The 27559-nt window shown below is 43.5% G+C and overlaps 1 protein-coding gene across 4 annotated transcripts in view; it reads left to right on the forward strand.

Annotated features, from left to right (window-relative positions):
* Positions 1-359: 359 nt before the first annotated feature.
* The window catches only part of WWC2 (WW and C2 domain containing 2), a 202057-nt gene continuing 174857 nt past the window's right edge, over positions 360-27559 (forward strand). For 2 of the 4 annotated variants that reach the window (XM_032869861.1, XM_032869862.1), the window contains exon 1: positions 360-885. In XM_032869861.1, the coding sequence (XP_032725752.1) occupies positions 755-885 (131 nt within the window). In that variant the 5' untranslated portion in view covers positions 360-754. Of the gene's footprint in view, positions 886-1045; positions 1065-1275; positions 1355-27559 lie in introns of those variants that run through there. The other 2 variants (XM_032869865.1, XM_032869864.1) reach the window with 2 other exon arrangements.

A 27559-nucleotide genomic window follows, 5' to 3' on the forward strand; every position in this document is an offset into this window, starting at 1 on the left:
TGGGAAGGTTGCGGAGCGCTCTCTAGCTCCTTCCCGTCCCGAAACTCTAAAAACCCGAGGCTTTCGGCCGCAGGGAGCTATTTGGGGTCAAGGGGAGTGAGCCAACGGTGCATTCCTTCGCCCTCCTCCCACCCACCTGGTCCCACAGCTCCCCTCCTCCGCCCCCGCCCCGGGCCGGGGCTCCCGCTCGGCTCTGCGCCCTTGCTCAGGCGGCGGGCCCCGGGAGCGGCAGGGTTAAGCCCTGGAATGTGGCGGCGAGGAATGTGCATGCAGATGAGCCCAGCGAGGGGAGGGGCGGGCGGGGGCGGGCCCGGGGCGGGGCGCATGCTAATCGCACGCAAATGAGGAGGCCCGTCGCCGCCGCGGCCGCCGCTCCGCCGAGCTTCCCGGATCCGAGCCCAGACGGCGGCGGCTCGGGCAGCCTGGGCGCCGCGACCCTCGGCGGCCACAGGGGGACTGGGAGGAGGAGGAGGAAGAGGCGGAGGCAGCGGCTGTAGCCGCGAGGAGGAGGAGGAGGAGGTGGAGGAGGGTTCGCTCGCCAGCTCCGACGCAGACATGGTGGACTGATCCCCGGCGGGGCCGAGAGCAGGGTTTCCTGAGGCGCCCCCCGCGCGTGGCCCCGCCGCGCCCCGCGCCCCGCAGCCCCTCGCCGGCGCCCGCGTCGGGTGCGGCGGCCGGGCCGGGCAGTCGCGTTCCCGCCGCGTCCCGCGCCCGGTCCCTATGGAGGCGCCGCTCGCCGGCGAGGCCGCCGACCATGCCTAGGAGGGCCGGGAGCGGGCAGCTGCCGCTACCCCGGGGCTGGGAGGAGGCCAGGGACTACGACGGCAAGGTCTTCTACATCGACCACAACACCAGGAGGACCAGCTGGATCGACCCCCGGGACAGGTGGGCGGCCGGGCCGCGGGTGGGCGCGGGGACCCGCCTCAGAAGCGCGGCGGCGGCTGTTGTCCGGGAGATTCGGCCGATCGGCGGCGCCCGCGGCGCGGGGGGCGTGGGGCGTGGGGCGTCGCCGACCCCGGGGTGCCGGGAGGGGTCTCGGGAAGGAGGTTTGGGACCATCAGCCGGTGAGGAGCCCCGGAGGGGCTCGGTTGGAGCCGCCCCTTCCAGGGCCTCTTTGCCCGCTGCCTTCCCGACGCCCCCTGGGACCTTCAGACACTCCCGGCCCGGAGGGAAGGGTGGAATTGGCGCCCCGGGCTGGCACTTCGTGCCCCGTTAACGGACCCCGAGGAGCCACCTGAGCCCTGCCGCGAGCTCGTCTCCGCCTAAAGTGGGCCAAACTGGAGCTGGCGGGTTGCTTCGGCCTTTGGGAGGCGGGGACGGGCCGGGAGCCTCCCGGAGAAGGCCTAAGTGTAAGGTGGGGAACCAGCCGACCCCGGCCACCTGTGGCATCTCTCTCTCTCTCTGATCGTCCTTGGGTGCCAGCCTTGACTACAAGTTCTTGACGGGGCGCGCCCCGGGTCAGGCGGGAGGTCCTGGGCATGGAGCGGGGTTCCAGGCACCCTTCCTCGCTGGGCCTTAGCTGTGGATGTTGTTAGATTTGCCCCTCAGGGTTTAGAAACACTTTTCTTGGGCGGGAGGTGGGGGGAAGGTTTGGTTTACTGCTTATTGTAAGTCTTCACCTGAAAACTTGAACTGAGTCCTAGATCTTGGAAAGGCAAATTCTGTTTTGAAGAAAGAAGTGCAGTGAGCGTGGAAACAGACATGAGCTTAGCATGGTTTCTTGGAGTTTTCAACACACACTTTCTAGTCCTGCTCGGAGATCAAGTCATCATTTAAGAAGTCGAGGGGCTGAATTTTCCTGAATGTTCACAAATGTTGGTCCTCTATCCCATCGGTCTCGTTACCCTTAAAAGGAAAACTTCTGAAAGTTGGACTTATTGTAAGAATAATAGGAGATATTCCTAATTGTAAATTTGTAAAGTGGCCGTTAAGGAGGTGTTCCTAATTGTAAATTAGGGGTTTACAACCTTGTAGGTGCTTCTTTTACCCCTTTTCTTAATTTGAAGTTGAAATAGTTTTGTACTTTGTGTTCTCAGTTAACTTTCATCTTAAGAATATTGTTTTTTGAAAGCTATTAAAGAGTAATTCTAAGAAAGTCATAAATGACATTATAAATTTATGGAACAATCCTTATTAAATTATCCATGAAGGTATCAGTTTAGGTTTCCTTTTTGAAATGAGAAAAGGCACCTGTGCTGAGGTTCTCTCACCACAGCCTGGCTGCCTGTTGCTGGCCTGATGAAAGTTATCACAAGCATCACACCTTCACAGTTTCTCCAGACACATTACTTGTTGTCATAAACTTCACGCTCCGGGTCAGTTATTTGACTTATGCCCTTGCACTTGAAACTGTTTAACAGATACTAAATGTCAGTGATGATGGTGTGCACCCAGCAGTGACTTCTAAGGCACCTGTATAAATATTTGACTTTTACAGTTATGTGGTAATTCTGCTCTCTCATACTTGGAGTTTCAGGTTCTTGAAATTGTGGTGAATTCTTGAAATTTTTAGGCATTTCAGATTCTCTTCATTTTGCATGTTCAATTATATCATCTCATTTGTATTTACCAACAAGGATTATAAGAATATGTAATGCCTGGGTAAAGCAAATAGAAAGTGAGATAGGACTTGGCTTGTCCATATCACTACTAATTAAACAAGTTAAGCATGCCTTTTATTTTAAACTGTTAATGGATTAACAATTATCATGAACTCTGTTTTCAGGAAACTGGGTAACCAATTCATTTATTTGGATAAACAGTTTTGACTAAGATGACTTGTTATTATTCCAGTTTTCTTTTGAAGCAGTTAGATCTTTAAGTATTTGGAAATAGAAATTCGGTTATACGCATTTCTGGATCTCACTATGAGTTTTAAAAAATTCTGTGAGATCCAGGGTCATTGCTGACATACTTAGTTTAAATTTGATTGTGTTTTCTTCCAGGGCAGTAAAGTGATTATAAGTCTTGCTAAATTATGTGAGAGGATATTTGGAGCAATTATGAACTCTAGTCAATTTTGTTAGACACTTACCAACCATATGGAAAAAGAGTATGTTACACAGGCCAGTTGGAGTGTGCCCATTCTTCTACAGGATCAAGTTACAAATCCTGGAGGAAAAGTGTCTTGATAAACTTGATATAAGTACTGAATGCAGTACTTTTGAACTTTTAACTCAATTAATTAAAATGGTCATGATGATTTCCCCATTATGTTAAGAAAAATCCTGGAAGTCTATCAGAATTGGTGGAGTATTTCTGACTATATAGATATACACACAGTTTTAGTGGCAGGGTGAGGGAAGGCTGGAGGCTTTTACAAGAACATAATTTTGTTCAATAAGTAGTGGTTTTAGAAGTGTTAACCTATTTCTGAGCTTTTGGAGGTAGATGAAATAATGCAAAGTTCGCTGGGACGTGATTAAAGCTTTTCTCACCCCACCACTTGTTAACTGAGTAAGCTTTTCTGAGTTTTTGAGTCCCTCTAAACCTTCATTTTCAACTCTGAGATAAAGCTAATACCACGTACTTCATAGGGATGGTTAGGGGTCCACAATGAGGGCTGAGCCAAATAGTAGTGGTGATGGTGTCATTCCACTGCAGGAACTGAGAGGTAGTTCGGGTGACCCTTGGAAGTGGTGGACGTACTGGCACCTCTTTATGTGGTGTTTACCGTGTGGCAGTCATTGGGCTAATAAGCTTCTTACCCGTAATCTCATTCTCTTCTCTCATTAGTCTTCTGACTTGGTGCTATTATTATCTTCCAGTTACAGATGAGGAAATGGAGTCACAGAGACATTGCCATTGCTGTTAAAAGTTGGCCAAGATTTGAAGTCAGATAGTTTGACTCTAGACTCCTATGTCATTCCTGGAGCTGGAACACCTGGACATGCTCAGGGGTATTTGGATGGAGTAGAACCTCTTTGCCTGGTGTTGATTTTTCAAGCCGATTGACCGGTCTTTATTGGTCTTCAAAGGTTCCTGTTAACTTTTTGTGATTCTTAGATCCCGCAGTTAGCCACACGTAGGGTCTGGGTCTTGAATGCCTTGGGAGTAGGGATGGAGGCCCACCAGGTTTACCCCACAGAACAACAGCGCAGGGCCAGGTAGAACTTGGAAATACAGTGTACTTTTGGGCACATTGGAAGTTCTCTTTGGAGAAGAGTTAAGGGCTCTGTCTCGTTCCTGAGTAGATTACAATTTTACTATGATGGGCTCGACTTTGCCCTCCTCCTCCCCGCTTACCAGTTCTGAGGACATCTCCCCGTCTATGATTCCTTGCCTCCCATTCCCCCCGACCCGGGTGGGTTAATTGTTATTCTGGGGGTCCGCTCCCTCCCTCACCTCTTCCTTTGCCCACCATGGACAGCCTTTGACCACACCAGCTGGCATTTATGGTGGCCCATAGATCATGGCCAAATGGTGTGGTGCTTAAAAAACACCCCCTCCATTCAACATAGGACAAAAAGGTGGGTTTGGATTCATTGCCTCAGGAATAAGGGGCTAAGGTGGGCAGGCCTCAGAGCCTGGGTGAGTAGTTGTACAAATTCTCAGTAGAATTTTGCTCATTTTCTGTCCCTGAATTGAATGTTATCCTGAGATTACAATAATTTTGTCTAGGTGAATGTAAAAGATTTACCACCACACAAAAACTTGCCGATAGACCTAATCTTTGGTTTATGGCTAGCATTAGATATTGAGTGACCCGTGTGCTTTCTGATTGAAGGGCAGACGTTCTGGGGGTGGGGTGGGGACGGTGACAGGAGGAAGAGGATGTTAGTTGGCTATCCTTGATGGCTGAGCTAACTCTTGGCTCTTTTTATGGCACGTGATTAGGATCTGAGGATCTCTGTATTGTCTTTCCTTCAAAGTCAAAGCAAGTAATTTTGCTAAACCTACTGCTAGAGTGTAAATTCCTCAAGAGAACTAATTGCTTATTACTGCTTTCTGTGTCCTTTGTAGATAGTAGATGTTAAGTGAATGTCGGTTAGGTCCATTAATGAAGAAAGTTGTTAAATTAATGAAAGAATGCTTGTTGAGCTACTCTCTTCCATTTCCTTATTGTTAAGGCTTTGGAAAAATATGCCCATAACCACCACCAACCAGAGACAATTGATTTTCCAGTTAAATTAAAAATAATGAGAGAATTAAGCTGCTACATTTTGACTAATAGTATAAAGATGGGAATTATATGAGAGCAAAGAAAACAAAAGTCAGCCCTCATAGTCTTAATCACAACTGTCATTGTCATAGTTTGCCGGAAATCCTTTCCTCTCCTGCCGGCTGAGTTTGGGTGCCAAGTGGTTATTTACTGTGAATTATTTGAGTGATTACGGTTTTTGAGGTATGGAGAGATTGCTAAAGAAAGGGTTTTTTTGTTTTGTTTTGTTTTTTAAATCACTCTGGGAAGCACTAATTTAAACTCAACTGTGCTGTCTTCCAAAAAATTCCCAAAGAAGTATTTCATGTTTTCAACACAGTTTGCTGTAGTGTTTGCAGGAGGGAGCAAAGGTTGCTTAGTATATGACTGAGATTTCTTCCATGACTTTAATAGTCCTTAGTTAGCAGTGTAATTTGTTGGAAGACTTAGGGCACCACTTGCTTTTTTAGGAAAGACTATTATTTATAAATAAAGAATTTTTTTTTTTTTTATAGCTGCAAATCACTGAATTGCGAGTTACCTAGTCAACACTTATGGCTGTGGCCTTGCAGCAAGCTAGTATTTAAGTCTCCTGTAGGGAAGCTGCAGTGCGCTGGGAAGTGCCTGAGGAGATCTGACTGTGGGACTGGGAGACATTGCCTTGTAAATGGCACTGGCTTGCTTTTCTTGAGGAAATGGTCAGTGGGAGAAAGATGCTGCCATGAAAGAGGGGCGTGGCCAGCTTCCTTTTGCGGCTGTGGGAGTTCTTGAAGTGATAGGAAACGGGGCCTGAGTCTGCAGTCTGTGTAGGCTGTCAAGTTCAAGGCTATGAACTTGATTAAAATTGGTTGACCTGATTTCTTAGTAGAATTCTGGACTAATTTTTTTGTTTCTGAAGCTCCTGTTACTGGAAAAATTATCATGGACATAGACTAGGAAAGGGGTTTTTTAAAGACATGGCGTCTATGTAAGTTATGGATTAAAAATGATTTATCAGATATACAGGTCCACTCTCTTCAGTGGCTTTTTTCCCAGTTATCATTTGATTTTTGATTGAGATAAAAGAAGGAACCAAAAATTCACCGTTTGAACCATTGTAAAGTACTATTCAGTGGTTCTTAGTATATTCACAATGTCGTGCAGCCATAACCTGAACATAACCTGAACAAAACATGCCTGAACACTTTTGTCACCTCCAAAACAAACACTGTGCCCACTAAGAGCTCCCCTTCCGTTCCTTCCCCACCCATGCTGCCTTTGGCAACCACTAATCTACTTTCTGTCTTCATGGTTGTCCCATTTCTGGACACTTCCTGTAAATGGAATCATACAGTCTGTGTCCTTTGTGTCTGGCTTCTTTCATTTAGCACAATGTTTTCAGATTTCATCCATGTTGTAGCAGGTGACAGAACTTCGTTCCTTTTTATGACTGAATAATATTCTGTTGTATGGCTATACCATATACACTTTGTTTCTCCTTCGGTTGATGGGTGTTTGGGTTGCTTCCACCTTTTGGCTATTAGGAATAATGCTGCTGTGAGCATTCATGCATAATTTTTGTATAACTATACTCTCTTGGGTAGATCCCTGGAAGTAGAACTGCTACGTCACATGGGACTTCTATGTTTAACATTTTGAGGCTCTGCCAAGCCATTTACCATTCCCACCGGGAGTGTCCGAAGGTTCTAGTTTCTCCACATCCTCACCAGCAATTGTTGTTTTCCGTTTGTTTTGTTTTGTTTTGTTTTAAGCATTTCTTCTGGCCACGAGGTGGTATCTGACTGCGGTTTGGATTTGCCTTTCCCTCTGCAGAGTGTTTTGCTAGCCTTACTGTGACCCAAGCTTGCGCCTTTATTCTAACCTCTTAGCTCTTCCCACTGTCCCCACGTTTTTTGTGTCCTCTGGCTTAGCACCCTACCAGGAAAAAGTTAGCTAAGAGACATCAGTTCTGTTTAGCCTCACATCCCTCTTCCTTTTCTCACCACTTTGAATCAATGTAACACCCAAGTGGAGGATATAGGCTCTTCCCCAGTGTTTACCATGCCAGTTACCGTGCCAGCCAGCCTAGCGCCCTGGGCTCTGGGAGGCCCCAGGAGGAACAGGATTCCGCCCCAGCTCAGGTTGGTTACAATTTAGTTTGCATAATCACCATTTAAAAAGTGAAAGAAAATTTGGATAGCGTCTATTACATTTTCCTTAGATACCCCTTTAATTCAGCCTAAGGGTGAGGAGGAGCAGCCAGAGGAATTAAAAGTAGGAGACAGTGCCAAAAAAATACTCATTTTTGTCTTCATCCCAAATAATATATTTTAAGAGGCCTAGATGTAAATCATGGAAGTAAGGCATTATAATATGTGTGTATAGGTATATAACCAGCTTATTAAACATTTGATGTTTTAACGTTTTTAGTTTGGTAATATATGGTAAGGATCAAGTTCATTTTTATTAATTGTTAAAAAAAACCAAAAAAACCAACCAGTTGGAGGAAAGCGGGCAGACACTGTCTTGGCCAGGTTACCAAGGTGAATAACAGTGGTGATAACTCGTGTGGATGTCCTCTTGGTGCAAGGCGATGGCAGTGACACTGTCTTTGTGGTCTTCTTCCCCCCAAACTATCATAACCCCAGTCTAATCATGAGAAGAATGTTCACCCACCAGATCTTGGTAGAGGGACTTTCTACAAAATATCTGACCTGTACTCTTTAAAACTGTCATGATTCTCAGAAACAAGGAAAGTCTGAGAAACAGTCATGGCTAAGAGGAGCCCAGGGAGACATGAGGCCTAGTGTCATGTGGTATCCTGGATAGGATCCTGGGACAGAAGAAGGACTTTAGGTACAAACTAAGGAAATCTGAAAAAAGTATAGATTGCAGTTAATACATCGTTCCTGGTTCATTCACTTTAATAAACATATCCTGATAGGGGAAACTGAATGTGGGCCGTATGGAAACTCTGTGCTAAGTACATTTTTTTTCTGTAAATCTAAAACTGTTCCCCAGAAATAGTTGATTTGAAAAAGGTTACCAAAAAATACACAAAACAGTTGGAAGTGTTTTTCTTTAGTCAAAATGTGACTGCACTATATAATTATGGGTTTTTTGGTATACTTGAAAAGCAGGGGTGGGCGAACTACGGCCCAGGGGCCAGCCTGCAGCCTTGTTTTTGTACAACTCTCCAGCTAAGAATGGCTTTTACATCATTAAAGGGTTGTAAGCAAACAAACAAAGACAAAAAGGAGTATGTGACAGAGAGTGTATGTAGCCCACAAAGCTTAAAATATTTACTCCGACCCTTTACCGAAAAATTTTGCCAACCTCTGATAGAAAGTCAGATGATAGTCTTTAACAATATTTTATATAAACATTTAAAAGAAAGAGTGATCTTATATGATAAAATGGTATGTTTATCAGTCATCATGGATCATTTTTTTCACAGATAACCTTGGGCTGTAGACATCATGTGGTATAATGACGGGTCCAACACTGATGCTGAGTTCAAGGGGTTGCCTTGCTTAACTTACTACTTTTAATGAAATGCTGCATGCCACAGAAAGGTTTCCAAACCCATGCTTCTCTGACATAGCTGGGATCGGATGGGGGGGACCTGAGAAAACCAGGGAAAGATGAATGTCTGGACCAGTTTACCATTGGAGGTCTGAATATAGTAATCGATTTTGATGGTCGGAAACACTGATTTTCCTATCACAGATCGATGGTGTTTATAAAATCACAAAGTTGGTGTTGGTGATCAAGTAGAAAATGAGTCTGTGTATTATCTTTATACAGCGGGTGCCCGTCACAGCCAAGAGTGTTCCAAAGATGCTGTGAAAGGCGAAGATGGTTTTACTCTGTGAATAATTTTTCCTATATTGTTTGCCCTGATGCCAGGAGGGAGATCATAGTTGTGGGGTGCCTGGATGGCTCAGTCCCTTGAGTATTGGACTCTTGGTTTCGGCTTGGATCATGGCCTTGGGGTCCTGGGATGGAGGCCTGGGTCGGCTCAGCAGGGAGTCTGCTTGAGGTTCTCTCCCTCAGTCCCTCCCCTCATGCTCTCTCTTTCCCTCAAAGTAAATGGATACAACTTTTAAAAAATGAAAACAAAAAGGAAAGAACTCATGGTTCTGAGAGGCCAGTGGCAAGCAGCATCGAAAACGGGGCCCGTAGGGAGTGGGACATGCGGGGTAAAAGAGCTCATTTTTGGGGAGCCTGCTTTCATTCCTGTGACACTGGAGGTGTTGAGGTGGTCCCGACAGAGAATTGGACCAGAGGTGTACATTTAACTTACTTCAGTCTCTGTGGCAGCAGGGGTAGGGAATGGAAAATCATGTAGACATTACCTTGATTATGAAAATAGCCACTGACTTTTAGCTAAAGAGTGTCCCTGGTATTCCTGTAAAAAGGAGTGTGTTGGGACTGGGCAGGCAGAGAGGCTTTCCTTTGGTGCAACTGGTGCTGCTTCTGCATGTGCTGCTTTTCCAACGTGGCGGTGGCTGTCGTGGTCCCTGACCCTGAGTATGAGTGCTGACAGGGATAGGAAGTATTGACGGACAGCGATCTGTGCAATGCAGTCCTGATTAAGATTCTGTCTTGGTGCTAGACTGTGGAATGTGTTGTGTACTTTACTGACATTGGTCCATTTTATGAGAAGGTAATTTTATTAAGTGGCGCTGATACTCAGTCAAGTTCAAAGCACGGGAGACATAGCTTTTACTGCAAAAGACGGCAAGAGCACACTGTTTCACACAGCGCAAAACCTTATTCTCCAGCTTTCCTTAGTGTTACAGTTTTTCTTAGAGATACATTTAAATGCCAATCTTTTTTTTTTTCCTTTGAAATTGTGACAGTGAATGAATGTGTGGAATCCGTATGTGGAATACACGATATCCCTGGGTTGTCTGTTTTGTCCGCTTATAGATCTTAGGTGTGTTTATTTCTGGCTGGTCTGTAGTTCTGTCCACACTATGTGCTCTTGCCCTTGTCGCTGATCGTCTGGGTGTTTGAACTTGGTAGAGGTTTACTTTCTCCCCCCATTCCTCCCTTCCCCCCTTTCTGCTAAGTGGTGCAGCTCATAACTATAACTAGTTTTGTGACTAGTTATAGCACGTAACTATAAACTAGTATTTAACTTGGCTGAACATGAATGCCCTGGTTTGCTGTTGGAGATCCGAAGGCTATAGGCTGACTCGGTTGTCTAATACCGCTTTCAGCTCCCCCCCGAAAGGTATGCCTTTAGTTGTATATAGATGCATTCTTGAGAGATTTCCTAATGTCTCATATGTAGGAGCATCTGTGTGTCTGCATCGCTAATGTTCTCGTAAAATTGATTTCAAGTCTGTTAAGGAGGGAGACCTGCTTTGCATGTGCACCATTCTTCTGTGCTGTCTGCTTGGATTGCCTGTCCCCACGGGGCACTTGAGAACACTGCAGACCCCCACACCCATACAAATGAAATGTAAGTATTTGAAGGACCTTTGGCTTCTTCCAGCAGCCTCCATAATCTGTCCCCAGCCTACTCTTACTGACTTGACCCCCACCCCCCAGTCACTCACTCATTTACTTGTTCAACCCTTCATTGAAGATTTATTGACAACACTGTCTGCCTAACATACATCGTGGGGGACGTGGCATTGAACAGAATGGGCAAGGTCCCTACTTCCATGGATTTTATGTTCTTGTTTAGGGATGACAAATTATAAAGGCAGTAGTGAGTGTGTTTGGAAGAAATAAACAAGATGACATAATAAAGAGTGTCGGCGGGAGCTAGTTTGGGTGCATCGGTAAGGAAAGGCCTTTTTGAGGAGCTGACTTTTAACTGTGCCGTCAGGGTAAGGAAGAGCCATCTGCATGAAGGCTGGGTCGGTACATGCAGAGGAAAAGGCTAGGCAGAAGCCCTAGTCCTGCTCTGTCTGGTGGTGATAGTGGCTAGAAGTATGTGGCTATTTAAATTAATCAAAATTAAATAAAGTTAAACATTTCCTTTCTCAGTCTTGTTAGCCACCAGCTAAGGGTTCAGGAGCCACATGTGCAGGTGTAGAACACTTCCATCCGTGGTGAAAGTTCTCCTGGACCCCACTGTCCTAAAGTGCTAAAGAGGTTGGGAATGTTCAAGGAGCTGAAAGGCAGCCCGAGTGACCACAGTGTAGAGACGCAGTGGGACGAGGGTCTTAGGAGATGAGGCAGAGACATGGAAAGGGTCTGACCAGGTATGCCTTGTAGACCATCAACATTTAAGGCATTTGGGAGCCACCGGACGAGTTGTAAGTTGAATGGAGGAAGGGAGGTGTATGTGCTCATGTGTGTGCGTGTGTGCTCCTGCTATATTTCCACAAAGGGAACATTTCTTTGTAAGACCTTACCCATTTAACAAGCCATTACTACTCTGTGGAGAAGGAGTGTTAGAGCCATGGCGATGAGATAATCTAGGTGAGAAGCCATTTGATCTTAAACTAGAGTGATGGGTTTGGCAACGGAGAGCAGTGAATGGATTGGGATGCTTTTTAGGTAAAAGGGAAAGAACTTACTCATGCTTTGGCTGTGTGAGGCATGAGGAAAAGAGAGGAATGAAGGATTTACTGACACACAGATGGGGAAGGACCGAGGGAGGACTGTGGTTGGTCGGTAGGCAGTTGGATCAGTAATCTAGAGTTGAGGTCTAAGATGCCTGTTACAACATACACATGGAGATACCCAACAGGTGGCCAGATGTAGAGTCTGGAGTTTGGAAGAGAGCTCAGAGCTGAAGATAGTAAATTTGGGTGTATGTAGATAGTGTGTTTAAATGGTGGGATGGGATACGATCCCTGGGAGAGAAGGAAAAGAAGAGGTCCCAGGGTGAAGTACAGGGCTGAGGCTCCATACACTTATTTTTTTGGTTGGTGAAACCTTGTTACAGCAAAGATGGTTTCCTTATTCTCCTTGGAACATACGTTACACATTGGAGTGTGCTACAGATGACGAATGTGTGATGGAGATGATGTTAATGATGGTAGAACTACCACATATGGAGCCTTGTTCGTAAGTCCCATCAGGCCCCGCGAGGGCGTGTGCGGTCTGTGTTGTCCACTGTTGTATTTCAGTGTCTAGTTCCGTGGGAACTCTTAATGAGTATTTGTTGAATCAGTGAAACCTTTCATAAGGTACCGTTATTGCCGCCATTTTAGGAAACTGAGGCTTAATGCGTTCAGTGACTTGTGTCAGGCACAAAGCTGTGAGGCAGTGGTAGCAGAACTCGACCGTGTCGCTCTGACTTCAGAGCTGCGCGTGTAACGAGGTACTGCCTCTGACAACTGCTGGGAAGGGCCCTGGGCCGTCCTTTAGGGGTTGGAAGTCCTAGCCTGCACTCAGCGAAGTTTCCAGCACATGGAGCTTCCCTTAACAGCTTAGCCACGGGTAATCTGCCAGTGCCTTAGTCCTTAATCCTGTACATGTACTGGGTTTTCACGCTTGAAATCAAGCTGTGACTTTTTCAGAATTTACTTTTTGTTTTCCCGGACAAGTTGGTAGGCTCCGTTTGGTTAAGTCATGCATTCTGTTACTTTCTCGCGCCGCTCAGAAGACCCCCAACCCGGTGTCTTGTGCATGTTTGGTGCTCAAAGCTGAGCTGACTCTGTCACTTATTCCAGTGCTTTAAGTTCCTTCAGAGGCTGAGATCCCACATGCTACAAATCCTCTTTACCCTTGTCTTCTGGTTCTAAAAACCCTTCGACCTTGTACCACCGTCTTCTCCCAGTGCACCTTCTGTGGGACTGCCACCTTCCGAAGTGTGCCCTGCACACCTGCTCTCCTCCGGGGGAGCGGATTATTAAGAGCAGAGAATTTTCAAAGCAGAAAGCGGAGTCCCAGCTCTTCCAGATCCTAGAGCTCTCCCTTTGGCATGGATTTTAAACCCCAGCGGTCAATCCATTGTCTGAAAATCCTGCGGTTTTACCACAAGTATGTAAATTACAGAACTTGATTGGAATTATTTTTTACTTTGACTGTTGGAGCGGAGTGTAAGTCTTGGGGGGCAACAGTCATCTCTTTCTGTAAATTGCCATGTTATATTTTGCTTTCCACTGCTCAGATTTGGATTCAAGGGCTGGCCTTCGTAAATGAGAAGTGATAGAAGCTAAGAGGGAGTGTGGTGTGTTTTTGTTTGATTTACTCATGCCACGAAACTTACCTGGAGGAAAACACGCCCTCACTAACACCCTGGTTGTAGAGGAATCATGTGACACTTCTTTCTCATTCTTTCTCCCTGTCACAAGTTGCTGCACTTCTGTTTGTTTTTGTGAGAGCTAAACAACGTATTGTGTATCTGCTTCTGCCTGGAAATCTAGTATTCTTACATTTCTACTTTTGACTTGGTTTGAGATCCAAATTTGTGAATTTTAGTTGAATGCTTAGCTTATGCATGGGAAAAATCTTTTGTTCCTGTGTTGCTATGAGCAACAGTTGTTAAAGTTAACCTTCCCCTCTTTAAAGAAACGTGGACAAATATGAATTTTAACAGGTTAAAAAAAGGGCATCATTTTAGTGTTGCAAATGGTCTGTTTATGAAATGAATTGTTACTATGCCTGTGGTTATCACAGAGAAGGGAAGAATGCAGTAGAAGTGAATAATCATCCGACACATGGACAAAACATTCCTAAAATACTATTCAAATGAGGAAAGACTTTACGGGGCTGCGGCCGAGTAGCCAAGCGTTGAGTCCTTTTAGTCGGTGGTGGCCGTCTGACTGTTTGCTGTGGAGGCTGAAAAGAGGCTGTGTGTAGTGGTTTGCACAGAAAAACCATGACTTATCGAAAATTTCCCAACTTTTTTTCTTTTCTTTCTTTCTTCTTTTTTTAAAGTCTGGCCTCTCAGTCTCCCCACACCACACTTTATCTCATTCTTAAAGACTTCTTTTGTCTTGATAGTATCTGTTGCCTTGCTCGGCCCCCCTACTTGAGTCTCAACGTCATTGACTCCTGGTGATTGCTTAGACTTGCTGTTTGATTCTGTTGTGTGATTTTTGATTACACTCCTTTGTGCTGTTTAAACTAGCAGTGTTTACCTAAATTAGTGGTGGCAGCAAAGGACTCCGGTTGGCCCATTTGAATGAAAATTGAGAGAGCAAGTTGCCCTGGCCCCGTGGAGAGCCTGCCGGATGGATTTCCCTGAGCTCATGCTCCAGGAGGGTGCTAGGAATTTGGCCAGACCTGGAAGAGGCAGGAGAGCTGGGAAGGGCAGGGTTAGGGATTTATAGTGATAATGTAATTAATTCTCCCTCTGAGAATCCAGGACTCAGGGAAGAGATGCCCTTTGTCCTCCTCCCACTTTCTTGCCTCTGCCCCAGCCCGCTCTTGAGAATGAACCCCAGAACTCCAGTCCTTTATTCGGTTTGCAGGAAGAAAACAGAACTTTCTCCTTCAAGATTTCAGTACCTTCTGCGGAGTTCTCCACCTTTAGGAGAGGGCGTCCGGCCCCTCCTCACGCTAACATCTCTGTAGCTGTGCACTTTGTACATCTGAAGACAGTGGTTTCTTTTTTAAACCAAAGTCTTGTTTTTTAATTCTGAAAATTTAAATTGGATTTTTTTTATTTTATTTTTTATTTTTGGTTAAGCTACCAGTTTTAAAAGCACAGAGTGTTAGAATGTAATTCTATGCTGTATTCTGGGATAGAGTCAGAACTGAAAATGAGCCTGTAAGGGTTTGAGAAGGATGTTCATTTAACCCATGCCTCTTGTATACAAAGTTCATTTCCTTTCCACTGATGTCAATTCTTGTTCCAAGATCTGTCTTTAACTCTTGGATTCTGGTTTTCTGGCCTTGAAGAGGAAAATGAAGAATCATTTGGAAAATGAGTTATTTTAGAATTTTCAAGGTTACAAGGTCAGCTGTCTGAAGCTGTGTGTGTGTGTGTATGTATACGTTTTATTGAAAAATGCCTTATTCATGTTGAATAATCATGGTACATAGAAATGAAATACTGTGAATTGATAAAGATGGAAGGATACTGAGCAGGGAGCCCGAAGCGGGGCTCGATCCCAGGACCCTGAGATCATGACCTGAGCTGAAGGCAGATGCTTAGCCGACTGAGCCACTCAGGTGCCCCAAGAAAACTGAGGTTTAACTAGAAGGTAGGGAGCCCAAATTTAACTTCAGGCTTTCAGTTTACACAGTATGCTAACCTAGTTTGTCACTTTTCAGAAATCAAAAGGTCATTAGTACTTATCCAAAACAAGAAATATCTGAAGATGGAATGTGTTTCACTTTTATGAATGACTATGTATAAAGAAGTATATATGTATGTTTCCTGTGTCTCCTGCTAAATTATAAACTCACTGAAAGTTGGAATGATATTTTTTTGGTACATTTCCCAGCACTATGTATATCACCTGATGGATAACTAGAGGTTGGTATACCCTGTAGGAGTGTGACCCAGATTATGGAATAATGATCTTACATTCATAGTGTTAACTATGAACCAGGGGCTCTCCTAGGCTTTCTACATGCCTTATTTTATGTAATCCTTACTAAAATGCCTTGAGGCAGATATGTTCATATTCTATAATGTTAGCCTCTTAACTTCATTTCTTTGTTTATTCATTTTTATGAAAAATTCTACCACCTGCCCTATTTTTGCTCTCTTTCCTGGGCTCTGCAATTCCATTGTTACTATGGTCTTCAGTCTTTAGGGGCTAGATGAAGTCCTCCTTCCCCAATGGGGAAAATGCCCCATTATTTTAGCAAGTCAGGATCAGTTAGCAGTTTTTTCCCTTTATTTTAAAAAGTTTCCCAGTTTTTGACTAATTATGTGTTACAAAATGCAAGAACAACAAGAGTAAAAAGTCATCTTCCTCCCCATGCCTCTTGGTGCCCCCCATTTCTCTCCCCAAAAGGAGAGACCTCTATCATCAGGCTCTTGTATATTGTTCCAGAGATACTCTTTACATAAGCAAGACTATATATGCACATGTACTGGTCTACATATATCTTGGCTTTGTATTTTTTGACACAATTGTAATACCATTTAGCACCTTGTTTTCCTCTTAGTGTTAGAGATTGTTCCATTCTGTTGCGTATAACCTGCCTCTTAATATTCTGTTCTGTGAGCGTACTGAATCTTTTTGAACCATTTCTTCACTGATGGTCATTTAAGTTCCTTCCCGTCACCTTCTTTAGTACAGGTAAATTCCTAGACATGAAAAGGCTGGGTCATTGGATGTACGTTTACAGTTTTGATTGGTTGGTTTAGCCTACCATCCATGGACATCGTACCTGTTTCTACTCCTGGCAACTTTCGAATTAGTGCCTTTCCCCCACACCTTTGCCATACATTGTGTGTCAAAACATTTGATATTTTTTATTGATAAGAGAGATGCGTATTAAAACGACAGTGAAATAACCTCTTATGAGTGGAATCAAACATTTATTTTTCCTCTTCTGTGAACTGAGTCGTCCCATTTTAAAAAAAGATTTTATTTTTAAGTAGCTTCTAAACCCAAAGTCGGGCTCCAACTTACAACCTCAAGATTGAGAGCCGCGCCCTTCACTAACCAAGCCAGCCAGATGCCCAATCTCATATTCTTCTTCTTCTTTTTTTTTTTTTTTGTTGGATCATTGTTATTTTTACAACTGGTTTGTAGACTTTGTATTAGGCAAAGTATAAAATCAGTGAGGGCAGAAATGGATTATTTAAGGAATGCTGCCAGCTCAGTAGGCCATCTGTATTAAAAAATACAATTTGGATTCCTGTGCTTTCCCATCCACAAGAACTTGTACATTGATTAATGTGGAAAATCAACATGGAAAAGCAGATTTTAAGCTACTAGAAAATTATAGGTAGGTAGGTATCTGTGTCACACAGTAGACTGGGCTAAGAAGTCCAGACTGTTGAGGATAAGATTCATACGTTTGAAGACAGAAAAAATTTGACATGCAAAAGGCACAAATTAGACAAAAGAAGTGGGGGGCAGTGTTGCATAGAACCATAGAAAGTTAGTATCCCTATTGAATACAAATCTGTTATTCAGTAAGTAGATGAGAATCCAGAAGAAAACGGGTAAAAAGTAACAGACGAGCTCAAAAAAAGGAGACAGTGTCATCAGTGAATATATGGAGAAGTCTTGATTTCACTAGTAAGCAGAAAGGGAAACACAGGGTAAAATGCCAACCAAATACCATCTCATTTTTATCAGATTCACTAAAATTAGTAAGCCTGATAACATCAAGTATGGAGAGGATGCGGGATGTGGGAGCTTCTATCAGTGCTGATAGAAACGTGGGCCGACAATATTACTAAGGGGAGCAGTTGGCAATGTATGTCAGGTGAAACCTTTGTATTCCTGAGCGTGAGTTGGGGGCTCCGTGTGTGTGTCCTAGAGCGACTGTTGCACGTACGGACGACCAAGTTCCTTGTAGCCTAAATTGAAAAAGCAAAAAATTGGCAACAATCCAAGTGTCCATCACTAGGGGATTGTGATAAACAACTTTTGGGGTTTCGTTGTATAATAGAATGCTATACTGCAGTTAAAATAAATGAGCTAGAATCTTCTTACATATATCAACATAGATAAATCTTGATGACAGTGTTTAGAGAAACAAAGCAAGTTTCAGAAGTATATATGCAATCTATCACTCATGTAAATTTTTTAAAAAACCCACAAAACTTGAGTAGTGGATACTTTTGTGGATACATTTATATGTGGTCAAGATTTAAAACAGGAGTGATCCAACCTGACATCAGGATGGTAATTGCCTCTGAGGAGGGAAGGGGGTGAGGGGGGTCTGTCCTCAGAGAGACCAGTATTCTGTTTTTAAACCTGAAGGCAAGAATGGCAACATACCATGCCTTAAATCTCTGTGTTGTACACATGGATCTTGATTTGTCTCTGTATTTTTTTTTTTAAAGATTTCATTTATTTGCCTGACAGAGATCACAAGTAGGCAGAGAGGCAGGCAGAGAGAGAGGGGGGGAAGCAGGCTCCCCGCTGAGCAGAGACCCCCCCCCCCAATGCGGGGCTCGATCCCAGGACCCCAGGACCATGACCCAAGCCGAAGGCAGAGGCCCCAACCCACTGAGCCACCCAGGCGCCCCGCCTCTGTATTTTTTTGATATACTTTTGAATACACATTTTGAATTTTTCCACATGCCTTTTCACTATGTAAAGATAATTTGTGCTTTAAACTAATAATGCGTTTTATTAATAATTTAATGAATTTTATTAATTTGAATTTTGGTACGAAGCCCACTGAGTCATTTAAAAGGTGTATTGTTGGATTCTGTTTTCTAATACTTCATTTAGCATTTTTACTTTATATTTTTACTTTACTTTACTTTAGACAATATTCATGAGAGTTGTCTTACTTTTGTCTTCTCTTTTGACGTTCCCTTTATTAGATTCTGGTTTCGGTGTTACGCTGAGTTCCTAAGAATTCAGAGCAGTTCAAATAGTGTGTTTCAGAATCATGTGTTCCTTGCAACTTGGTGGAGTTCATGTTTATAACTTACTGTATGTAAATTTGATCTCCTACTTTGCCTGAAGGGTTAGTTCTTGGATAACTGTTCTGGTATCTGTATGGCTTTTCTCATGATTGGGTTTTGGTCCCTGTCTTCAGGGATCAGTTTGGTATTTCTATTTTCCTGGAAAATCACCAGCATTTCCAATTTATTGAGACAAGATAATCCCTTAATGTTCTTCTCCTTTCTACTACATTTGTGGTGGTTTTCCTGTTCTCATTTATTAGTGTATTTGTGCTTTTTCATTTTTTTTTTCTAGTTCGGGTCAGCTAATTGCTCAGTAATATGGGTCCTTCTTAAAGTGACCAGCTGTTGACTTTATCTTTATGAACGACTCTTTTTCTAATTTGGTACTTTTTGCTTTTATCTTTATTCATTCCTTCTTTATGCTTTTTTTTTTCATTTTTTGGTAACTTCTTGAGATTGCTTACTTTATTTTCCTTATTGCTTATTAGTATTAGCAGTAAAAGCTATGAATATCCCTTGGGTCGATGGGGTTCAGGATGGACCAGCCCAAAACATGGCACACACCTGAATCTAGTATATTCCTCAACCATTGCCCACTCTTCATCAAACCAGCATGAAAATACACAGGTCTGATTGCTTCTTTGGGTCTTCCATTTCCTTATGAAGGCTTCCATGTCACGTAAAACTTACTAAATAAACCTGTATGCTTTTCTTCCGTTAATCTTTGTCAGTTTAATTTTTAGACCCAGCCAGGGATCTTAAGAGAGTCAAAGAACACTTTTTCCTCCTTGAGCTGTATCAGAGCTTCTGAGAGGTTGTGATTTCATCTTTACCTTCTACTTCTTCATCAATGCTCAGTTTTGAATTCCTCTTTATGTCAGAATTTAGAATCTCTGGTAACTCAGGCTTTCTCCTGAAAAGCATAGAGATGGCTAATACACTAAATTTTTCTGATACATCGTGGAGTCAAAGAAATGATCCCAAGTGCCAGAAATGTTCCCAGTGTGGCATCCTTGCCATGGTGTTTGGAGACGACATGGGGCTCTTAAGAGCTGCTTTTAATGTGTGGGGGGCACTGGGGAGGGGGCAAGGCTGGTCTAGAATTATAGTCTTTCCTTCCAATTGCCTTCATTCCACTGATGGCTCAGGGCTGGAAGCTCTTACATAAAACAAGGTATTTTCCTTGGGATGAAGGTGCCCGGGCATGCTCGATTCTGCTAGTGCTCTTTCAGGTGACTCACATTCAAGGGCACCGTAGGATCTGCACCATGGGATCTGCCTTCGGATGCTGAATTCAGATTATCTGACGGCTAGTTTCAGCTCTATGTGGGTGCTCCCTGACAACTGTTCTGTTGTGGTACTGTAGCCATCATACTATTTTCATAATTAAGTTTATTATTATAAAAAATGAATGCTAAAAAATTGAAATTGCTAATATTGATGAAAAATGTGATGACTCCTTCCCTTTAATGAAATATGCATTTGGTCAAAGAAGCATTTCATTGAAGGGAGTTGTCTCTGTGTTCAGCTGTGAAAGAAAATTAAAATTAAAGATATTTATGTTGGTTTTGCATCATATAATACTGTCTACTTCCTTGCTCCCTCCCACCCCCACATCACGTTAGGCCTATGGACAACTCTTCATACGCTCTTTTGGGAATTTGTTAAATATCAGAATAGAAGGTTCTGTACACTTCTTGTTTGAATTTACTCCAGTCTGTAGGTGTCTTCGGTGTCCCAGCAGAATTCGTGCTCATTCTCAAGTTCTTCCCTCCAGATTAGAGGAGCGGAGTAACCTCCCATGTTCCCAACTGTACCCAGTCGGAAGGCCTTTGAGACGGTGTAACGAATGCTTACAGCTGGTGAGAGGAGACGTGCTGTCACCGTTCACTTCCAGGGCTGGACCAGGGTGGGAGCCAGTGCCTCACAAGATGAGGCCTTGGTGGACGCAGGACTCACTCTTGCCCTTGTGCAGGTTTGGGGTAGGCAGCTGCATGGCATGGCCCTGGGAGACAGCACCCTCTCAAATTTTGTGCCCTGGGACCTTGGCTTGCCTCGTGCAAGTCCCAGCCCTATCCAGTTCCTCTACCTGTCCGGGTTTCCTACTTCCACAGAGACTGTCTCTGTGAGCTCTTTTGTCCCCATGGTAACTGAGAAGCCACCCACTTGTCCATCCCAGTGTACAGATGACTTTTGCCCGGTGCTGACCAGAACTGGGCGAGAACCACTTATTGTTATGGGTTGGTGGAGAGACGATGTCAGTGCTGCTCTTCAGGGCTCCATCTCTGTGGTGAAGACCTGCTCCTGGTCACTTGTTTCTAAATTTAGTTCTCCATGATCCCATCGGGACAGAGAAGGCTGGCAGGTGCGGTGACCCTCGTTCTCCAGCAGGATCATGGTGCTTCTCAGCATATGACTTGGTGGTGCACATGCGATGTTCTTTCTGCCCACTCGTCATTCAAACTAGAGGTTTCTTGAGAGTTGCAAAGAAGCTGTTGTCAATGAAATGGAAGCAGTTTCCTCAGAACTTTCCAGGATTTATATACCATTGTATTTTCAGGCTAAAGGATAGATTAGCTTTTACATCAAACCTGGTTGAATGAATATGAAGAATAATTTGGAAAGTCTGTAAGGCCTGTGAATGCTCACACTAGTTTATTTTTACTTGTGTGTGAAAATGGGGAAAGAATTTAAAAAGGGAGCAGTTTGCTGTCCCCAGCTCTCTTATTTACCACCTTCTGAGACTAGTTGCACTTTGAACGAGGCACAGGGATGAACGTGTGTACGTATTCATGATACCAGTTCTGTATTGCTGCGTTACAAGCCATCTCTAAATTTGATGGCTCAGTGGGTGCTTCCTTGAGGGAGTGGTACAAGTAGTTGTGTGACACGCCTCACAGTGGACTTCATGTTGGTCACACATGAGCGTGACCCCCATTTCTCTAGTCTGAGTGAAGTTTCTGCCGTCCATTGTGCAGTTTCTGCTGTCCAGTGTACACTTCTGTGTTTTAGGCTCTCCACTCTCCCCGCGTGGAATTCTTCTCTTCCTCTTGGTTGTGACCCGTATCCTGTGGCTTCATTAGGAGGGGCCTTAACTTTTCAGTCTCTGTAAATACCTCTCCTAATTCTTCATGCTATCTTAGATACTTGGTGTATGCCGGGTGTGGAAGGAACAGCCCTTTCGTTGAGGACCAGGTCAAGAATGGGCACGTGGCCAGTTCCGGCCAGTGAGAGGTCAGGGGAAGTTGGCCTGAGTCCATGGGAAAATCTAGAAGAAAAGACAGTTTGTCTTTTTCTTCTTGTGTTGTTTGGCCTGGACCTGCGGCCTCCATCTTGCTGCCCCCGGGTGTAAGACGGGAAGAGGCGACGTCCTTGACATTGTTAAGCCACTGAAGCAGTCGGTTGGAATCTCCACTCTCCTGGCGTTAGGCAGAATAAAAGATTTCTGTGTTGGAACCAGCTTCGTTCCCAAATCTCCCATTTGCAGCAGAGAACTTGTAACCTCGCTCATGGCCCTCTGTGTAGTACTGCAGTTCTAGAATGTAGGATTTGGAATCCGATGGACTCTTAACTGTTCTGGTGCCCACATAATTATGCCATTTAATCCTTCTGCTATAATCATTTCGTAGATTAAGGAAACTGAGGTCCAGAATTAAGTGAGCTTGTGAGTAGGGCCTGAAATAAAACCAGATTCATTTGACCCAGCTTTCAGAGCCTCATTGTTAAACGTGAAACATGGAGCTACTCTATAATGCCGACCTCCTAGGGTGGTTGGGGGATTAAATGAGATAATTTTAGAGCACTTTAGCGCAGGGTGTGTTACACAGACATCGTCAATAAGTAGCTGCTACTGTTTTGTTATTCCTGCTGCTGTTATTCCCTGCTCTGTGCTCCCCACTTCACTGTAGTGTCTGGCATGGTTTAAGCTCTTCCTAAGTATTTTCTGACTCATGAATGATTCAATGGATAATTTCTCTGATTCTGTTAATTACAGTGCTTAGGCATGTAGTCCCTCATCACGCATGCTGTTTAACTGCTTCACTAAGGTTTCTGGTCTCCCCAGGGACATTGGCTTTCATGTTCCTTGAGAGTAGGGAGCAAATCTCACCCTTTTCAATTCTCTTTACTACCTGGTTCAGTGGTAGGCATTTGAAATTCATTAAAAATTAAATACTTGCCATATTAAGAAGTGTTTTTCAAGAACTTTGGAACTTTAATTGATGCTCAACATTTTCGTAGGAATTGAAAATTTTGTACAGTATCCCATTGTTACCAGTTTTGGGGGCCAGATTAATAGATTGAAGAGAATTTATTTTATGGATCACTTCTGAAATTTCCATTTGCCTTACATAGCACTTTCTATGAGAGGAACTAAAAAAAATTCTTTAGAAAGATTTCCTTTACTTATCAGCTTCTCAGTGAGACATGGAAAGAATTACAGTGCCACCATCTCATAAGTTTGTCAATAACTTTTTTTGCTTCCTGAGAGAAAACCGAATCTGAATTTGAGTCTGAATTTCTGACTTCTGGCTTATTCTTAGGCACTACATTAAACTTTCTCTCAGGAAGTATAAGTCTATAGTCCTTCTCAGGACAGCACAGGAGAACAATGGACATTTCATTCTGGCCGCCCTCTGCATAAGAAGGTCATGGCACAGGTACAGTGAGACCTTGTAGGGGTAGTTTACAATATATGTTGTTGGAGCAGCCCAGTAAACGTTTCTCTGTTTGAATCCATTGTTTTACTCTTGTGACAGTCTCCTCCCTGCCCCTGGCCCCAGTACAGTGCTATACCATATAACTTCGCTGTATTGGTATTACCCATGAGTACGGAAGGTTTATCATTCTGTCTGTCTGCTTAAGTAAGTTAACAAACGCTTTTGGAGCCTGGTTTTCTCTTTTTTAGGTTTTTATGAAGAATGGATAAGCATTTTTTGGTGAGAATGGAATCTGATTTGCTAATAATGATGTAGGGTTGTAATATACAATTGCCTTTTATTTCTAAATATATTGAAGACTTAGTACAGCACTGTCAAGGTGGTGTTCAAGGAGATCACGGCTGTCTTTGGTCTTTGGTCACGAGCCTTTGAAATGCCTTGATATTTCTTTTCTTTCTTTTCGTGTTCTCTCCTTTTGGGACTCTGGGTGCCCTCACTGCAGTGGTCATTCCTTTGTGTTGGCATGCCTCCCCATTTGAAATATGTAGACAATCAGTTCCCTTGTAATTCTAGTCATTCTCTTAGCAGCTTCCTCCCTTACTTAATATATTAGGTAGACAATGAAAGGCTCTTGCAGTTTCAACTCAAAAGAGGTTACATTGTTAATCGGATGTTATGGATCTCTTCCCCCCCTTTTTTTAAATGCAGGTAGTGTCATATTTATTTTTTGTAAACCAAACGTAATAATACTAGACATCATTTATAGCTTGAACTTTTCACTTAATATCTTTTTATTTATTCTTTGAAATTTTTAAAAAGATTTTATTTATTTGACAGACAGAGATCACAAGTAGGCAGAGAGGCAGGCAGAGAGGGAGAGAGGAGGAAGCAGCCGCTGAGCAGAGATCCCAATGTGGGGCTCGATCCCAGGACCCTGAGATCATGATCTGAGCTGAAGGCGGAGGCTTTAACCCACTGAGCCACCCAGGCGCTCCTTCACTTATTATCTTAAATATCTTTCCCTATTCATGTAGCTTTAATGCACTCTTTTAATTAACAGCATCGGATGGAAATTTCTTAAGAGTATTTACTGAGAGTATTTTTGTTTCTTCTCTCGTAGGCATTGGGATCATCCCTGGTTTTTTGCTCTTGGGAATGATATCCCAGTGACTGTCCTTATGTGTACAACTTAGTGCGCTTTTTAAATTAAAATCTTTTATTTGAAATTATTTTAATCTTACAGAAAAATGGCAAAATGGTACAGAGAACTCTGCCTTACCCTTTTATCCAGGCTCACCAAATATTTTGAACATTTTTGCTGCATTTGCTTTATCATTTTCTCTTTTGTTCTCTTTCGAAAATTTATCTCTAACTTTGCTTTCTGAACCATGTGACAGTTGCAGACCTTCTGTCCCCTTGTCCCACGCTACTTCAATGTGCATATTTGAGAAGAAAGTTGTCTTCTTCTCCAGCTGCAGTAGGGTTCCGACACGCAGAACCGATGTGCGGCTTGTCAATGTGGCCTTTGGGCATTTGCCCCCGTGATGTCCTTCCCTTGATCCTGTGGGAGGTTCCAAGCTCAGGAGTGTGTTTAGTTGTCACGTATCTTCCGTTTCCGTTAATCTGGAACATGGATCATCAGTCTTTTAAGACCCTGGTATTTCGGAAGAGTACAGAACAGCTGTTCTGTAGCATGTCCCTCGGCTTGGGCTTGTTGGGCACTACACCGTTCTCAGACCATGGGCTCTCCATCCTGGGCGGATGGGCCTCCCACTGATGCCGTGTTATGTCGTGTCCTTTTCCTGTGTCACAGCAGGGGCGCGTTGTATCCTCCTCCGCCTTGATCGTGCTGTTTTTGATCACTCAGTCGCGGTGTTGTCCTGCTTCTCCACGTGTTTTATCATTCATGTCACTCGGGGGAGTTCTTCTCAGTGTCTCTTATGATCTGTAAAAGCACTTCTTTAAATAATTAGAGCAGTTAGTCATTTGCAAGTGTACTGTATACATATTTTTTCCATATAGATTTTATGGAGTTTTATGATGGTGTTTAATGTTTTGAATTTTTATTTAATGAAATTTCCCAGACTTTTCTCTTATGCTTCTGGGTTTTGTCAAACACCTAACAAGGCCTTCTCTGCATGAAGATTATGAAAATATCCTTCTATTTTTTCCTAGTCATTTTTATTTTTTTCAAAGATTTTTTTTAAAAAAAGATTTTATTTATTTATTTATTTGACAGAGAGCGAGAAGTCTCAAGTAGGCAGAGAGGCTCCCTGCTGAGTAGAGAGCCCAATGCGGGGCTCTATCCCAGGACCCTGAGATCATGACCTGAGCCGAAGGCAGAAGCTTAACCCACTGAGCCACCCAGGCGCCCCATAAAGATTTTATTTATTTATTAGGGAGAGAACACAAGCAGGGGGAAGAGGCAGAGGGAGAGGGAGAGAGAAGCAGGCTCTCCGCTTAGCAGGGAGCCTGATGTGGGGCTCCATCCCAGGAACCCAGGATTATGACCCAAGCTGAAGGCAGACACTTTTTTTTTAAATTAATTATTTTTATTAACATATAATGTGTTATTTGCCCCAGGGGTACAGGTCTGTGAATCGTCCGGCTTACACATTTCACAGCACTTAACTTAGCATATATCCTCCCCAATGTCCATAACTTAACCACCCTCTCCTTAGCCCCCCCAGCCCCCAGCAATCCTCAGTTTGTTTTGTGAGATCAAGAGTCTCTTATGGGGACGCCTGGGTGGCTCAGTGGGTTAAAGCCTCTGCCTTCGGCTCAGGTCATGATCCCGGGGTCCTGGGATCGAGCCCCGCTTCGGGCTTTCTGCTCAGCGGGAACCTGCTTGCTCTTCTCTCTCTCTGCCTGCCTCTCTGCCTACTTGTGATCTCTGTCTGTCATATAAATGAATAAAATCTTAAAAAAAAAAAAAGTATCTTATGGTTTGTCTCCCTCCTGATGTTGTTTCATTTCTTCCTTCCCTGCCCCCTACAACCCCTCGCCCTGCCTCTCAAATTCCTCCTTTCAGTGAGATCATATGATAATCGTCTTTCTCTGATTGACTTATTTCGCTCAGCATAATACCCTCTAGTTCCACCCCCGTCGTTGCAAATGGCAAAATTTCATTTCTTTTGATGGCTGCATAGTATTCCATTGTCTATACATACCACATCCGAAGGCAGACACTTAACCAACTGAACCACCTAGGTGCCCTTCTAGTCTTTTTTTAAAAGAAATTATTTTATACATTTAATCTTCAAGTCATCAGGAATTATTTTCCCATTATTCATATGTTCAAGGTCAAACTGCTCCCCCTTCCTTTGCAAACCAATTATACCTCCCAGTGATGTCTGTAACATTCTAATTAACACCACACAGGCAAGGGGTCTCCTTTGACTCTTCTCTCATCAAAAGCCTCTATCCTTGGCTCTTGCCCAAAGACATCCCCCTTGTTCTTCACCTTAATCTTTGACCCCCCCCCCCGTGTTTTTATGGGGTCTCTTTTAACTCTTTAAATATGAGTGTGTTTCAGAATTCTGTGTAAATGGTGGCCATGTAGCTTGTTACCATTGTGCCACTTGGGACAGCCAGGATGCTTGGCACACAGAGAAGTTGAATTTATTGAATGACTAGGTATCAGTGGGTGAATGTTCTTCTGTCCTTGTTCTCTCTTTTCCTCCGTACTTCCACACTGACCTTCATATACTACTTCCAAAATAAAATGTCCCAAAATAGCCTCATGCAGTAGACACAGGATATTTAAGCAGGATATTTCATAACATTCTCCTGAAGATCGTGTTGAAGTATGGAGTAACCTTTTTGTTAGGCATATTAATAATTGAGTGACCATCCCCAGGAGGTGTCTGTCAGGGAGGGAAGGATCCATGGAGCCTGGAGAAGTTTCCTTTGGGCCTGTTCTAGGATTTTGACAAATCCGAGTCCAGTCTTTTTTATTAGTACCTTAGAGGAATGTTTATCAGATTAGCAGAGAGGATAAAGTGGGGATAGATCAAGTACGGGGCAGATTACAATGAGTTGTGCATTTGGATGAAGTAATGAACTAATGAAATCTAATGCAATAATGAAAGATCTTGGACCTGAAAGGTCTAGGACCTAAATCCTATTTGTATAAGTACAGTATTGCCTGGTAGAAATGTAAGGGGAAATGAGTTAAAAGCTTTAATTGGTATTTGGGTTTAACATAAGTAAAGAGTGTGATCTTATTTCTGAAAATGTTAAGGTGCCTTTATATGATCAGAAGAGTAAGGTCTGATTTTTCCTCTGAGAAATTATATTTAGAATATT

This window comes from Lontra canadensis, unplaced genomic scaffold (genome assembly GCF_010015895.1).
Source record: "Lontra canadensis isolate GAN:19392208 unplaced genomic scaffold, GSC_riverotter_1.0 scaffold39, whole genome shotgun sequence".
NCBI lineage: Eukaryota > Metazoa > Chordata > Mammalia > Carnivora > Mustelidae > Lontra > Lontra canadensis.